Source organism: Cyprinus carpio, chromosome A3, assembly GCF_018340385.1.
Source record: "Cyprinus carpio isolate SPL01 chromosome A3, ASM1834038v1, whole genome shotgun sequence".
Classification (NCBI taxonomy): domain Eukaryota; kingdom Metazoa; phylum Chordata; class Actinopteri; order Cypriniformes; family Cyprinidae; genus Cyprinus; species Cyprinus carpio.
In genome coordinates, this window is record NC_056574.1 from 17595396 (window position 1) to 17611840 (window position 16445).

Sequence of the window (16445 nt, forward strand, 5' to 3'; positions counted from 1 at the left end):
TGGAAGTAACTGTGTGTGTGTGGGTGTAAGTGTGTGTTTGGGGATGAATGTATGTGATTTTCCACTGCCCCTCATGGCTGAAGTGGACATTAGGATGAAATGGCAGCCCCCAAGTGCTGCAGTTTCACAATGTGGAATGGCCTAATTTCGTTTTGCACAGCCAAAGGGGGCCAGCATGCAGTGCAAGCATCCCGAAAGATAAATAGACGGTTGAATAATGTTCCGTCTCTCCCACGGCCAAGCTCTGCCCACACATTCCATTTTCAACATGTTTCCTGATAATGTTATCATTTGTTTTGCTTGCAGTTTGCAACACGTGTCATTCCCTCTGACATGATGCAGATGGACATTCAGCAGACCTAGCACAGCACTTCTGTGTCAAAACATGCCTGTTCAGTCTCTAAGTTAGGAAAGCATTAATCCTAATGGGCCTAAAACATTCTGTTTTTTAGCATAAACACATTTATTTATTTTAGTTTTAGTTTCAGTTTTAATTTGTAGTATTTGAATGAATGAATGAGGCATTTATACAGCACTTTAAATAGTTGTAAATGATTGCCAACATACTTATCTATTAATATAGATATAATTTCTATATTTTAGTATGATATATACATTACATAATTTGTTTTGTTTTAGTTACAATTTTTAATATGAATAATGTTAAACAGTGATTCCCAATATACTCATATATTAATTAGTGCTGTCAAATGATTAATCACGATTAATCGCATCCAAAATAAAAGTTTTTGTTTACATAATATATGTGTGTGAACTCTGTAAATGTATTATGTATATACAAATACACGCACATGCATGTATATTTTTAAGAAAAATATGTTATAATTATATATTAACTAGATTTATATATAATATAAATTATATTAATATATATATACACGTAAATACATGTAAATATTTTCAAAATATATACTTAATCTTTATTAATCTTTATACAAAACAAAAAAAAAAAATACAATTATAATATACGTTTAATCCTATAATACTTAAAAAATAAATAAAAAAAAATTTAAAAATATAAATTGTAATTTTTATACTATATATATATATATATATATATATATATATATATATATATATATATATATATATATATATATATATATATATATATATATATATACTTTCTATATTTTAATATGATTTATATATTACACTATTAATTAAGTTAGTTCATTTAAAATTTTAGTATTTCAGTAATGTTAAACAGTGATTCTCAACCAGGGATAAATAACTAAGCAGAAAGCTTGAAAATACTTTGTTGTTTGTTTTGCTAAACCTTTCAAGCAAAAATTGTGTAAATATTAGGGGTGTAAATTGATTCAAATAATTAAAAACATATTTTTGTTATTAGCAGCTTACCACATTCAGTCCCTATTTAAGGAAAGAAAGCAAAATGATGTCTGTCAGCGTTAGTTTCAACCTCGTAATGAAAGATATGGACCTTCTGTTTTTCTCCCATCAAATGTTCCAACCAATATCAAACTAAATCCAATTATAAAATAACGGTTTTTGTAATTTTCTGCTTCATTTTGAGTGGCAGCTACTGGTGAAACTGTTTTTCACCCACAGAATCGGTCTTTAGTTTATAATGCTTGATAAAATCCAGAAATACATGAGTTAAAAGAACATAATTCTTGTTTGTTGTCGATGAAGGGGTGCCTGAGCCATATCTATGGTGCTGTGTTAAACACAAACAAATTTCATTTTATGCAGGTTTGTTGTGCATCACCTTTTTGTTTGTGGTCCTTTTCTCTTTGAATTTAATTTGACATTTGGGTTCAATTTTATATAAGGAGTGAAGGCGAGACAAGAGGGCTTCCTCGATGAAAGACGTATTTGAATAGAGTCTTTTTGCAGTAAAGGGAAGCAATGCCTGCAGACGTTAACCAGAACCGAATTTAAAGTAGATGCTGATAGACCTGATTTTCCAGTGCACTGAAGCCTTTTTGAAAGCTGTTCATCTTATAAACCTGCTGTTGTTTTTCTAAAGATGGTTTCCCAACTACAAATGGCTTTTTGAGGAGTCATTTTCCTCCTGTCCTTTTGTACTTTGAGTTCTCAAAAGCATGCCTGACTGAAAACAACTCTCAGAGTTTGTGGAAATGTTATTCAGACTTTTGATGTCAGCTTAAGATCTAAGTTTTTAGATTTAAGTCTCACCATAGACATGAGAAGGATGGAGGATCAAGACTCACCTCAGATGATCTAATGACTGTTTTGTAGGATACCAGGTAGCTTACCGTCTGGATTCTGGGGATCCCAACCAGTTCATCACAGTAGAGGTGGGCCCTGATACCCGACAGTTCACCGCCTCCAACCTGACCCCGGAGTCGGCCTACATCTTTCGCATCTCTGCCAAGACGGAGCAGGGCTGGGGAACACCTGCACAGGCTGTGGTTATAACTACTGAGATCAGAGGTGATGCAAACACATTCTCAAATACACAACACCCATAGCTTTAAAGGCAGAGTAGGTGATTTGGTTTAAAAAACATTTTTTGTTATGCTGGCTGAAAGTCTCTTTACATCCCGATGGCAATCAGAAAGTTAGGTGCTCTAAATGTATTTACATGTATTTACAGTATATCGTCTGTGGAATGCGTAGGACCGTAAAATGTTCGTCCAGTCATATCCCTCAGTCTGAGGGCTACGATAGGCTGTCCTACCTGCCTGTCAACGTATGTATTCACATACCTCCGTGCACCCTGATTGTGCAGACATGATACGTCATCAGCGCGTTACATTACGCTATTGCAGAGCGAGAGGGAACGGAAGGTGTTATTATTGTAATGTTATGCGCTTTGTACTGTACTGTTTTCTCACCGGTGAATGAGACATGAGGTAATCTGACAGCGATGCATTCAATCCTCCATCAAACACTGTCTCTCATCGTGTCACTGGTTAGCCTCTGGTCTGCCTGTGCACATTCATGTGTTTTGGAGGAGCCGTGGCTTTGGAGAGTGATTTGAAGGGAGGGTGGGATCTTATGCTTTCAAAGCTAGCTTGCTATTGCTAACCTCTCCAAAATTGCCTACCCTAGTTTTAAAGTCAGAATGAAATGAAAATTCACCCTGTTTATTTTCTGAATGCATGTTATTGACTTTATTGTGAAAGATTCATCCATGCATGGTTTAATTAAAATTTCATAACTGGATCTTCTGGTAAAACATCAGACTTCTCTCTGGTGACAAATGCTGGACTTCTCCAATCATTTTGTCTGCCTAAACCCGACCCCTTTCTAACAATTAACTGCAAGTTCACATTCAGATCTGCACTCATCCAATCAACAACAAATGGATTGAACCAAGTCCAACATTTATAATTTGTAATTATAAAATAATATTAGATTAGTTTCTACAATTTTCCCAATGGTGTACAGAGTAATTTATTGCCGGTAAATGTTAACATAATAAAAGTTTGTCAGTAATAGCAAACAATAGATTTGTAACAGAAGCATTACTATTGGGATACACCGAATTGCTTTGAAGAGTAAAATCAACTTCAGAAATGGATGCCAGTGGTGTTTCAGGAGGAAAGTTGTTATCCACAATAGACTGAGAACTCACATTCAAGTCTGGCTGCATTCTGAAACATCTACTTTTCATGGTCCAAACAATTCACAACGGATAAAAATGGATCGTATTTCATTCAGAAACCAAGGCACATTACAGAAGTAAAATGGATTGCGATTGTTTTCTGTTGATTTTAAGCATATATTTAAATTGAAATGCTCACAAATGCATGCATGATCCAAATCATTCTTTGCCATAGACACTGATTTTTAGATGCTAAAGAGTCATGATATGCAGCCCAACTGCTACACTGGTATTAAACAAATCAATTTCAAGAAAGACAGATAGTTTAGGTTAAAGATGGGAGTGATTAGATATCATCCTTTGACCTCCTGAAGCTGCTAGATCGGTGCTTTTAAATGCTGCATGGACAAGGCCATTGCAATCATGGCTTTCGATAGCTTTCCTTGCACATGATCTGCATCTTTAATGACGGTCGATATGGTGCACCTTTAAATAAACAATTATGCCTCTCCGTATTGATTTCTCCCATTAAAATCGATGAGGTTATGCAGTTGTGTGTCACACAAGTGGTGGGGGGTGGAGAGGCCAGAGCGAGACCCGCTGACTGATGCACACACGAGTAGGAGAGCCCTGTCCCGTGATTAAGAACAGTCAGCAAGACCAGCCTGACCCCTGAACTCACACTTCACATCTATCTCTCCTCCATCAGAGCGACCGCAGCCTCCACGGCAGCTGCGGGTGCCCCAGGAACACGTGCAGTCGCGCAAACTACAGCTCAACTGGGTGCCCGGAGGGGACGGCTCCTCTCCCGTCCGTTACTTCACCCTGCAGACGCGGGAGCTACCCAACGGAGACTGGCTCACCCATTCCTCCACTATAAGCCACAATTACACCTCCTGGGAAGTGGACAGGTGAGCTTCTTTGCCATTTCTCAACCCCCAAAATCCCACAAACAGCAGTACCAGGGGCTTTACCCAGAATCTGGCCTACAGTGACCCTTGCAGAGCTGATTTTACTCTCCGCTGCTTCAAAGGCTCATGAGGATCGTACAATAAGGGCAGTATAGAGGGAGTGTTATTAAATGCGTAGGAGCCTTTTTTCCTCTGCAGCAATTTATGATACTCGATCCAATTTGAGAGAGTGAGAAACAATCAGTACGTTGGGCTACAGGTGTTCCAGCTTTTTGCATGTAAGTTATGTCGGATCTGCAGCTTTGATTATATTGGCAGTCGAATAGTATTTTATATGCGCTCAGAGGGCCATCTCATCTTGATTATGATGAGTCCCCTTTCTCAGTTGAAAACTCTCTCAGCCATCAGCTTTTGAGTGCTTTTTTAAACAGCCAGATTGTTGCTAAATGGATTATTCAGGTCTGATTTGTGTCTTTACCAGCTGGAGGCTTTTAGGATTTGGGCATCATGGGAAAAATATTCCCTTTAACCAAGCAATACGAAAAGCAGAAAGCCCCCTCGTATTGGAAAGCACTGTGCAACTCATTCGACAGAGATCGGTTATGAGATCTAAACGACATGTTTAGTTCGTTAATGAGCCCAATTGGCTTGTGAGTGTGTTTTGGGTAAATGGGAAATGAACAAATTAGAAATTAAAGCATATTCCCTTCAGTGTCAATCCCAAATAGTTTTGTGCCTGTGTTTTTCAAAGCAGTAGAGCTGATGTAATTATTTATGAAGTATATTAGTAAATTAATAATTTATATTATTATAATAGTTGAAATTATTAATGTTATATTATTGAAATAATATTAATAAAATTTTATTATACTTTTATGAGTTATTTGAAGAATGCTAGACAGTTTGGCTGTGCAATTATGATAAAAGTAATTGTTGATTATTGTTGATCCTTTAATATTGTAATGTGATTATGTACAAGTCATTTATATTTTATATATTATATAACTCAAATAATAATAGTATTAATATATTTTTTAATTATTATATTCAATTAATTATATTTTAATTCACATTAACTGAAGAAGGCTAGGCAGTATGGCTGTGCAGTTATGTCAAAAATAGTAATTGATTGAAATTAAATTGTGATTATTTATGTAGAATATATTATAATAATAATATACATTTAAAATATAAATATATTATTCAAATAATAATATTAATATATTTTATAAATTAAATAATGTAATTAAATCTTATTTAAAATACTTGTTTTGTCCAATTAATTGTGCAACCCTATTAGGCAGCACAATTTACCATCACCTCAGTTGTTCAAATCCTATTTCTGGTTTTATGAAGTGCCATTTGCTGTACTCATGTCTTTATGTGAGATCTCCGATATGAAGTTTTTTGTGTCTTATTTCTGTCCTCACCTCTCTGCCTCAAGTGCTTTAAGATAAAACTCTGTAATTGCCAGTGCGTGCCCTTGGGCTTCAATGGATTGTGTCCCTGACATTTATAGATACTAGTTCATACATGCACTGCTGAGCCACATCATTTGTAAAGAGAAAGGTCTTTGTCCAATATAAGAGAGCTCACGAGCTGTGCAATCCCTCAGGCTGAAACCCTTCACTTCATACAAGCTCAGAATGATGGCGACTAATGACATCGGAGACAGCAAGTACAGCCAAGAGACGGATGCAATTACCACTTTACAAGATGGTGAGTAATAATGAGCATGTTGTATCTACTGGCTTTGGTTGATGTGCTATTGATTCAAATAAAAGTCGTAGAGGAGCTACAGTCTTATCTATGCCATTTACTTGCAAGCTGAAGTCTTGGAACTGATTGAATTCTGTCATTATTTACTCACCCTTATGCTATTCTAAACCTGTGTGACTTATTTTTCTGGGCCACAAGGGAGTGCTAGGTCTGTGGGAAAGTTAAAAAAAGATATAATACATATAAAAAAATATATATATAAATGTCTTTAAGGGGGTCCCTTGCAAGGGGACCATCAAACATGGGGATCAAGGGCATTAATAGTTTGTAAACCCCTGGTCAAATGACTCAAAACTTGCTACTGGTAAATAACGACATTAGGGCTTTTCACACTTGCAATAGTTAACTCTGGGTCATTCTAAACCCCAGGTAAACAGAATCCTGGGTTATCTTGCTTTGCATTTCACACAGCTCATTATTTACCCGGGGTTAACAGTAACTTCTGGGTATTCATATGCTGAAATGTTCCTAAACCCAGGGTTTGTTCTTATTTGCATATTTACAGTATCAGTATCATTAGCTGGCCAGACGTAGCACACAACCTGTTTACACAGCTTCTAACATTGTGCATATTTTTACATATATAGGCGACTGCTATCAAGTTTTGGACTTTTCAGAGTATAAATTTAAGAATGAAAGGACGCGCATTGACTCTGCAAAGCACATGAGGCACGCGATTGGGTGTCTGTTGCTAAGCATCTAGCCAGAACATTCTAACACTGCATCGTTTCAAACTTTTTGACACTGCAATGCAGGGTTAACGGCACAAAACCTGCAACTAAATCACAAGTGTGGGACGTTTCTTTAGTCAGGCTAAAAGCAGGGTTAAGAACAACAAGAACCCATGGTTTAGTGCTGTGTGAAAAGCATTTTTTTGTCTGTTTCTCACAGAAAGAAATCTTACAACTGGTGAAATGAACCACTTTTAGGGTACTTTTATGGTACTTTTTGTCATTTTTGAGCTTGGCATCACCAGTCCTTATATATATTAAAATAACGGCCTTCAAAAATCCTTTTGTGTTCCATAGAAGAAATACAGTCATACAGGTTTGGAACAACATAAAAATGACAGTATTTCCTTAACTAAGAACTCTTTTGCAATGGAATTTCTCATTGTATTTTACATGAACTTATCGAATGTTATTTTCTATATGTCTGCAGTTCCTGATGAAGCGCCCACAATTCAAGCCGTGAAACCCTCCACGACAACATCTGTGCTGGTGCAGTGGCAGGTACGCTAATGCCAGCCTACTCCGGGTCTAGTGAACTCCTGACCCCCATTTATGTTTATCTAATGGCCAGATAACAAACGGGCTCCAGCCTGAGAAGAGCAGCGGCATGTTGCAGGTTATCACCAGTGAAATTACAGCCCTGTTCTGTTTAATGATCTGAGTTTTGTCAATAGGTAGCCTCGCCTCACTTTGAGCAGCCTGCCGTGCATCACTTAGTATTCCTCGTGCAGGTTTGCATAAATTAATGACATGCGGCATTGATACCCGCACATTTACAGAGCTCGCAAAGGGCTTTGCCAAGCCCAGGATAATTAATACCCACATGCGACGGCAATCCTGCAATCTGAAGGGATATTAATTAGTAGCTGAAACCTTTATTCACTGACCTATGAGTCCCGAATTTTCTCAGTACTGTCTGTTCTATCAGCAGAACCGTAGGCCGATTACACTCTGCTCTGAGCTTTGTTAATTACCCACTGACTGAATGGCTCAGAAATTAAATCCTCATTTTTTATTTATCTTATCCGTTTGACGGACACGTGATGGGAGATCATTGAGCACTGTCTGTCAGTTACAGCCGGGATGGCTTTTTATCAGGGTGTGCTTTAATAAGGACCACGAGAACAGCTAGCAGAATGTGACCTTTAATTTAATCTGTGCCTTTGCAGTCGCCCAAGGAGGAGAGTGTGAACGGGGTTCTGGTGGGCTATCGGCTCTACTACCGCGAGCTGCAGTATGACAGCGCACCGCAGGAATCAAAGAGGGCCGTCAACAGCTCCTTGCTGCGCACCGAACTGACAGGTAACTAGCAGGAGGAGGCTCTCCTCTTGAACCAGAAACGTCTGCACGCAGGTGTGATTTATAGCTTGAGTGCTTCTTTGAACACTTTAACCCATCCAGTTTTTGAAAATAAAAGGAATTCCTTAACGTTTTTTACTCACCTTTTTGACGTGCGCTTTTGTGCAAAGATGAATATTGTATTTCCCAGCTACACTCTCAGAAAGTAAGTCGAGTTTTGAAATGAAACCGGGACACAATCAGTGATGGCAAATTATGAAATTCACATTAATATGCTGAATATTGCGCAAGTCAGTCTAGGATGAGCGCTATCAAAGCGTAAGAGCGCTCGTCTTCCCTGCAGTTAGAGGATAATTTTCAGATGGATGACTGAGCGTAGGTGAACTCATTACGCGTTCAGGATGTGTAAGGTGCGGAATCATGAGTTTCAGCTCAAGCGTTCGACACAGGGTGCGCCAACGGGCTCTTCTCTCCGCAGCCCAGATCCAGCTGCTAAATCTCCTTTGACAAATTGGGCTCAGCAGTGTTGACAGCATTTAAATGCGCAAGCCCGGAGCAGCTGAGCAAGGAGGCGTATTTAATTCCTTTCCCTATGTTCTGCACCGGCCAGGGCAGGAGTGCAATATCTCTCCTCTGCTCTCCACTCGTCTTACATGTTAAAATCTGAGGTCTGTTAGGTGCTGAATGTGGCTCCCTGCTGAAATCACCCTAAATGCCAAGAGGAAATTACCAGAGCTATGCTCTATTTGTTCAGGCTTAACAGCTTACATTGAAAAGTTAGAAGGTGCTCCAGAAGCTAACAAGGTCTCTGTCACTTTCTGGAGCATTCTGCTAAATTTATGTTACTTTATTGTGCGGATATGTTTGTATGTGCCTATGATTGTTGTTCATTGTGTGTTGTCGGAAAAATACAAAGATCTAATACAAAATCTTCTGGATCATGTGACACATGAAACAAAGCTGAGTCATTCCAGTTGAGCATTTCCCATTTCATCTAGTTATTAATATATTGAATAAAATTAAAATTTTAAAGATGGATAACATTCATTTTTTTACCACAATATCCCTGTAAAGTGATATTAAAATTAATTTAAATAATTTCAAATCAATGTAGGCTACACCTGATGTTGAGATTGCTATGCACTTCTGGGATGAAAAACTGTTTATTTTTTATTCAGAATTACGCTAGCTGTTTCTTCATCCAAATATTTGAAGCAAAATGTGTTTGAATATTATTTTAATTGGTAATCATATTGGTATCCCTTTTATCAATGAAAAACTATATATATAATAAAATAATAACATACTTGGTGGGAAAAACAAAAGTACAAACATGAGCAAGTATTAGCAGTGGTTTTGATGATTTATGTAATATTGTGTGATATTACTTGAGTTTTACAATATTCCATGTTCTACGAAAATCTGTATAAGTTTCAAAATATGGTTAAAAATGATCCATTTTAATTTTCAGTCCCTCACTGAACTCTTTATTTCTATCCATTTAGGCACCCTCTTATTTTTATTATTTTATTTTTATTTGCCATTTTGTAAATCAAATTTAAGTGTCTGAGCTTGACCAGAAGATACTTCAGAAAGTCTGAAAGAATTCCATATAGAAACCCAAGCATATTAATTTAAGTTACAGCACTCAAAAGGAGCTGTATAAAAGGAATGATCAGTCAAATTTTTCTTTAATTTTATCCAAGTGATGCTGGATCAATGTATGTTTTAAAAAATCTTATTAGGTCCCTAATGCACCCCAGCTTTTGATTTAATACTGTATATTGACTGTTGAATCATTAATCACTGACTAGCTTTGGTTTCTTGCGGGGTTTGATTGGAGCGCAAGATGAGCATTGTGGAATTTCATCAATTTCTTGGAGAAGTGTGTGATGAGCAACTTTGAGAAGCAATGATTTACTGCCATGATGAAATATCCCTTTGATTTGTGCTTTTCCATCTCTGCTGCTTCTCCAGTAATGTATTCCTCATCGTTTGCTCTTTCTCCCTCCACAGCCAAAAGCACTGTGAAGACTGTCAGCAATCCTTCATTAACCGAATTTGAGCTAACGCGTAAGTTTCATTTAGCCATCTTTCTCATTTACGTCAGTCTGCTTTGAAGTCCAAAATATTCAAAATCCCTTTGGCAAAGTGTGTAATCCCTGAACTCTTCCTGTTCAGAGAACAAGGTCCTTCCTCTAATCCATCTGCTCTGACCAGAAACATTCTGGCCCCGAGATATTCTCAAAGTGAATCTAATTGCACACAGCCTGAGACCTGAGACTTGCATGTGCTCTCAGTCTCCCATGTACCGTCTCATCAATACTGTTCAAAGAGTTTGGAAAGAGTAATGCCATTTCTTTCCAAGATCACACCCAAACTGTTCTGTATCCACACTGATAAGGAACAGCTCAGAGATGCTTTTGTTTCTACCCAGATGTATTCTCATTCTTCTTATTTGCTGTCTCAAAGCCAAGATGTGTCTTTCAAGCATGCTTATGGCTCTTCTGTTTGTAATTTTGAATTCTCATCAGAGCTGCAGAAATACAGGCGCTATGAAATTGTGATGACTGCCTACAACGTCATTGGCGAAAGCCCTCCAAGTGCTCCGGTAGAGGTGTTTGTTGGAGAAGCAGGTAAGTGATTGTGTCAAAATGAGGGCACTTTACACATTGATATCAAAATGTTGTCAAAATGAATACTTTGCTTGTAATTATATAGTCCCTCAGTAGCTGTTGCTTTTATTTTTTTATTTGATTTTATTCTTTTTTTTTTTTTATTGCAGTTTTGCACGCTCATGAATCATCTCATAACTAAATGCAGACGTGATGTAAATAAGAGATTCATTGTGCAGTTTAGAGAGCTTCATTGATTATAACTGAACTAAGATAAGTGACACTTTTTAGTGATAAAGGGAGCACTCTTTGCGCAGTATCTAGGCTATAATCCATTCAGAATTTGTATGAAACTTTTGTTTTCTGCACACATACATGCTGCAAAGTTTCAGGGAATGACATCCACATGTTAATGCTGGATTCCCTCTCGAAATAGCAGTGACTGACACAGTGATAACCATTGCAATGGACTGGACAAAATATATGAAATTTAATATATGAGATACCCTCAGTGATTTAATTCTAGAAGTGGTCCTGGCCAAACCCCCACACAGCACACTTTCATATAGTCCCACAACTGATTGTTTATTTTTTTTTTTTTGTTTTTTTTTCTTGCCCCTCCTGACTTAAGAGTCAAATGTCACCCATGAAGGGGCGGTACTCCATAGAATGTGACTTGATGATGATTGGACTATATATCCGGTACAAACAGTCTAGAACAGTGAAGGCAGTGGTTGAATGTGAAAAAAAAAAAATCCTTTCCCTTTGCACTTTGGTGGGGTATGCCCACGTGTGTGTGTGTGTGTGTATATATATATATATATAAAGGGGGGCAGGGTGAATTGAGTTTTTACTTACGCCACGTTTAATGTGAGCACATGCCAGCAATGGGTCCAACGTTATATAAATTTCAGGATGTGGTGCATTCTTGGGAATAATCACTTTGGGTCTAAAATAATCTGCTTTCAAAATATGGCTTTTCAAAAAAAAGTGGTCTCTTGGCTCAACTTGCCCACAATGAGGGATAAATTGAGCCTAGGGAGAGGGTAAGATGAGCCACATGCAGTGCCACTGATTATGCTGAAGTAAAACTGAACATTTTCACTTAATGCTATATCAAAGGGAGGGACATTCAATAAAAATGGCTTCTCAAAATCTGTGTGTGAGCCTTGTGATGGACTGGCTGTTCATCCGGGGAGTTTCCTCACCTGTGGCTCAAGACGCTGGGTTAGGATCCAGCTCCCCACAACCCTAATAAAGACATAATATGTTTGGATAATAGAATGGATGGATGACTTCTTAGAAGTTTTATTTAAAGATACAGGTCACAACTTTGAAGGCTTTTTTTATTATTTAAAATTTTCAGAACAAAAAGTTCAAATTGAAATTGAAAAAAAAAAACACTGCAATTGACCTTACAGAAATGGGTTAGTAGTACATCCCACTTATAAATGTTGCAGGTAAATACAGTTTCATAAAAATTTTTAGTGGCCTATTTTAATAAACAAGGCATATTTTAAATTTACAGAACAAAATCAAGTTCAAAACATAAAACAATATCTAAATCATGTTTCGTGTAAAATTAATGAAATATAGTGTAGAATATAGTGTAGTATAAAATAATAATTTATAATCGTAAGAAGGGATGAGCCACTGGCCCAACTTACCTCAGGACCTTTGGCTCAAATGGCCCCACTCCTACCATTTTAACAAACTTGTATAATCCAGCAGTTTGAGCAGCAAAAACTGTTTTTTGAACCTAAATGTAGTTACCAAGTATTCCATGGACCCCTCTGCATCACAGGGTGAGTAAAATGCTTACATCTTCAAATATGTGTGGTCATATCACCAATTTTGTTTAAGGTTGTCTTGAATCCAGGGCTGGCTCAACTTCCCAGCAGGCTCAAATCACCCCACTCCCACTATGTATATATAGTGACGGATCGGCTGCCTCCCCCCTAATTATCATCATCACCCATCCCTTAATCGCTGCCCTTCACCAGGCTCCCGACAGGAGTGGGTGTGTGAGAGGGGAGGGGCACAGAAACAGCCAGGTCTGGCTGCGTGTGATGAGGCACACCTGAATGAATGGTGTCTTCATTGGTACAGGAGGGGAACGTAGAGGGACTCCCATGCCACCAGAGACACGAGCTGCCGGACCTGCTGTCCGGAATGGAACCGCATATGTGATTCCATAACTGCTACAAATTCATAAAGACACTTGTGATAAAAAATTATAATATTCAGTTCCAGCTGGATGCATAATTCATCCAGGTCATCCTTATTGTTGAGCCTTGATGTTAAGGGGATTGTATCTTGCATTTTGTGAACTTACAGTTTAGGAACATAACTCAATGGTTATATAAAGGACTGTTTGTTTTTCTAATACAGAGTGATGACCACTGTCAATGGATATTCCTTTTGAGATGGAGGCATGTGCTGTAATGCTCTCCAAGAATGGAACAGCATGTGCTCTGTCTCCAGTCCTTCAGGGAATAAGGCTTGACATGAGTTGACAGATATGAATTGTGTTCTCTTAGTGGAGTGGCATAAAGAGGGAACATAAGGACAGAGGCCAGAGCTGCGTAATGTGACAGAAACACAAACCCACCTAAAGGACTGGGTTTGAATCAATTTTTGGACTTGGATCAGTTTTTGTATCAAATAGCTTTGTTATAACTGTCTAAAGCAATCATGATTAGTACTGAAATGTAGTTTCAGGGATCTGAGAGTGGTTTGGAAGAAATTTGGCTTCAAAACAAAACACTTTAATCGAAACCAAACTCTTTAAGTTCAAAAATTGAGATTGCTTATAAAGTGACTAATATGAACTAAAAATAACCTTATTATTTTGTTTCTATGCAGATGACATGAGATATTAAATATACTATATATATATATATATATATATATATATATATATATATATATATATATATATATACACACACACACACACACACACACACAGTCGACTGCCTTGCTGTCATTTTGTAACGCTGTCATAGCCATTTTTTTCACTCTGTTCAATTTTTGGTCCGATGTGAGTTTGGTTCTTCTAAAAGAGGACTTGAGGATAATGCGCTAAGAGGACCACGTGAATCTGGAGTGCTTGCAGATATGAAAAGATGGCTGAATAAAGAGTGTGCTCAAAGATGAGTTTGCTGTTTTAAGCTGTACTGAAGGTTTGTTTAGTTATTTCTTCTTCCCTACCAGGAGAGAGAGCTTCAGGCTCCTGCGAGATAGCTTGTACTCAGGCCCGGCTCCAGAATCAAATCACTGAGGGTGCTTCTTAAAATAGTGAGGGTGCTCTATATATATATGTATAGCGCTCCATTCATAATCATTAAAAACCTGTCACTTATCTTCGTTCTTAGTTCTCTATGCTGCACAACGAATCTCTTATTACAACGTGCCAACACTTTAATATAATGAGATGCTTCATGCTGGACACAATATCTGAACAAAAACTCTGGCGATTTGAGCAGTGAGTGGATACTAACTTAAACGCCTCTGATTCAAGAAATCAACAGATATGTCTGTGATTGGCTATATTGCTCAACGCTGCAAAAACACGTTGAAATAGAAATCAGTCTCCAGAGCGCAAACCGTAACGCATTGGATAGTTTGCAAATATGCAATAAAATGCCATTAATACAGCTTTAACTGAGGGTGATTTTGATTTTGTTTGAGGGTGCTTAGCATCCTCTAGCACCCCCGTAGAACCGGGCCTACTTGTACTGCTGAATTGTAAGTGCTTTTCAATTTGAGTTCAAGTTGTTTTGTTACTAAAAACAGTCTTTTTTTCTGTATATTTATTGACTTGAATAATATCCAGCTGCCTGGCTGAATAGCCGAGCGCTTTGCCTAATGAGCTGCCAAAAGAGGAAGCCCGCATATGACATTCCAACTGTTTCACGGTAAACTGATAATTGTTATGCTGTTGTATTGGGTACACCACAAAAGAAAGGATCTTTATCACCTACACAGCCCGAAACAAATCTATATTCACATAAGGCATCTCATATGATCAATGAAAGGGCCTTTAGTGGAAAAACAATCCTCCCACTGCTAGCAAATAGATGCATTACGTCCGCATTTCAAACATATGCTTAAATGTATCGAACGCAGGCAAATTGTTACAAATGCGAACTGTCGTTTTTGCTGTTTAATTCCACTCCAGCCGTGCTAACAGGCTGACGCTGCACAGACAGGATGTTGTCAGGGCTCTTGCTTGCCACACAGTTTTGCATTTCATCCAATCATTTCCAAGATTATTTATGGAATTCTAAGTAGCATTTCTGTAGTAGCTCCACAGTATTAATAAAGCAGTCATGGTGAGAGTTTAGGCATGACAGTGTGTGTGCGTGCATTTTTTTTTTTTTACCTCTTTCACCTCTTTGGAGCATTTTAGGCCTCCTCTCATAAGGGGTTTAATGATGCAGTAAATATGAATCTGTCTTAAAGAACTCAAGCAGCTGGCGGAGCAGGCAGGGTTATCAACATCAGGTTATTAACAGCATCATTAGAAGGGGCCAGGCGTCGAGATTACTCCCAGCAGCAGGAGGGGGGGAGCCAAACAAACAAATGAATTTCCCTCTGATTAACGTCAGGTTGGCTACATCTGAAGATACTCTAAGAGGGATCAAAAGATGTAGGCTGGGAAAGAGAGACGGAGAGCAGGCGTGAAGGGTGCTTTGCCCTTAAAGCCTTCTGCCATCCCTACAGCCATAGTCAGGGTTGCCAAGTCTGTATTTTTTCGACGGTTTGATTTTTTTTCCCTTTTTATTTTTTTACTGCAGGTTGAAGGTTTGATATGTTGAATAAATTGCTTATATTAAAAGATTTCCCCCATTTTGTATTCCGCCCCTGATACCAAAGATAAAACTGCTAGATGATTAGTTTTGTGATGGAGGGCTACTGGTAGGGAGCCTGTGAGTTCCTGTAAACTCCTTCATTAAAACAGTGTTTATGAAAAACAAAACAAAAACAAAAAAAATTAAAACAGCCTAACCTGATTTGCTGGTATTTTCTAGCTGGTCTCCCTGGCTGGTGCATCAGGAATACCAGGCTGGTATAACATGGTATAACATAACATTTTTTGTTTGTTTGTTTGTTTGTTTTCAGCAGGGCACTGGAACTATGAACAAATAGTTTGGTTTAATTAAGAATAATAATTAAGAACTATTTTACCCAAGATTTGTGTGAGACCAGTTAAGACCAGCAAACCAGTTTATGCTGGATTAAGAGGTTTTTAGCAGGGCACAAGACACTACTGAAATCTACTGGAAAGACACTACTGGAATCAATTGTTAAGTTCATCCCTATTTGCCTTACTTACACACTTTTCCAAGCCCTTTTTTAATATAACTAGTGTGAGTAGTGAGTTCACACTGAAAAATCCAGCAAGGAAAAGTACACTTATTTAAATATGACGTGTGGAATGTTGGACACTTCATGCACTTAACTGTAGCGGCTTTCTTTATGTAGCCAGAGGGGAGAGGCTATCAGACTCCAATGCTGGATGACAAAATAACCTTTTAGACCTCAT

General features: G+C 37.9%; 1 protein-coding gene across 6 annotated transcripts in view; it reads left to right on the forward strand.

Moving 5' to 3' along the window:
* LOC109087162 (protein sidekick-1-like) overlaps positions 1 to 16445 on the forward strand; it is a 290401-nt gene that overhangs the window by 260395 nt on the left and 13561 nt on the right. For all 6 annotated transcript variants that reach the window (XM_042721155.1, XM_042721162.1, XM_042721169.1 and 3 more), the window contains 7 exons: positions 2248 to 2442; positions 4269 to 4470; positions 6086 to 6189; positions 7411 to 7481; positions 8150 to 8282; positions 10296 to 10352; positions 10814 to 10915. In XM_042721155.1, the coding sequence (XP_042577089.1) occupies positions 2248 to 2442; positions 4269 to 4470; positions 6086 to 6189; positions 7411 to 7481; positions 8150 to 8282; positions 10296 to 10352; positions 10814 to 10915 (864 nt within the window). The remainder of the gene's footprint in view (positions 1 to 2247; positions 2443 to 4268; positions 4471 to 6085; positions 6190 to 7410; positions 7482 to 8149; positions 8283 to 10295; positions 10353 to 10813; positions 10916 to 16445) is intronic.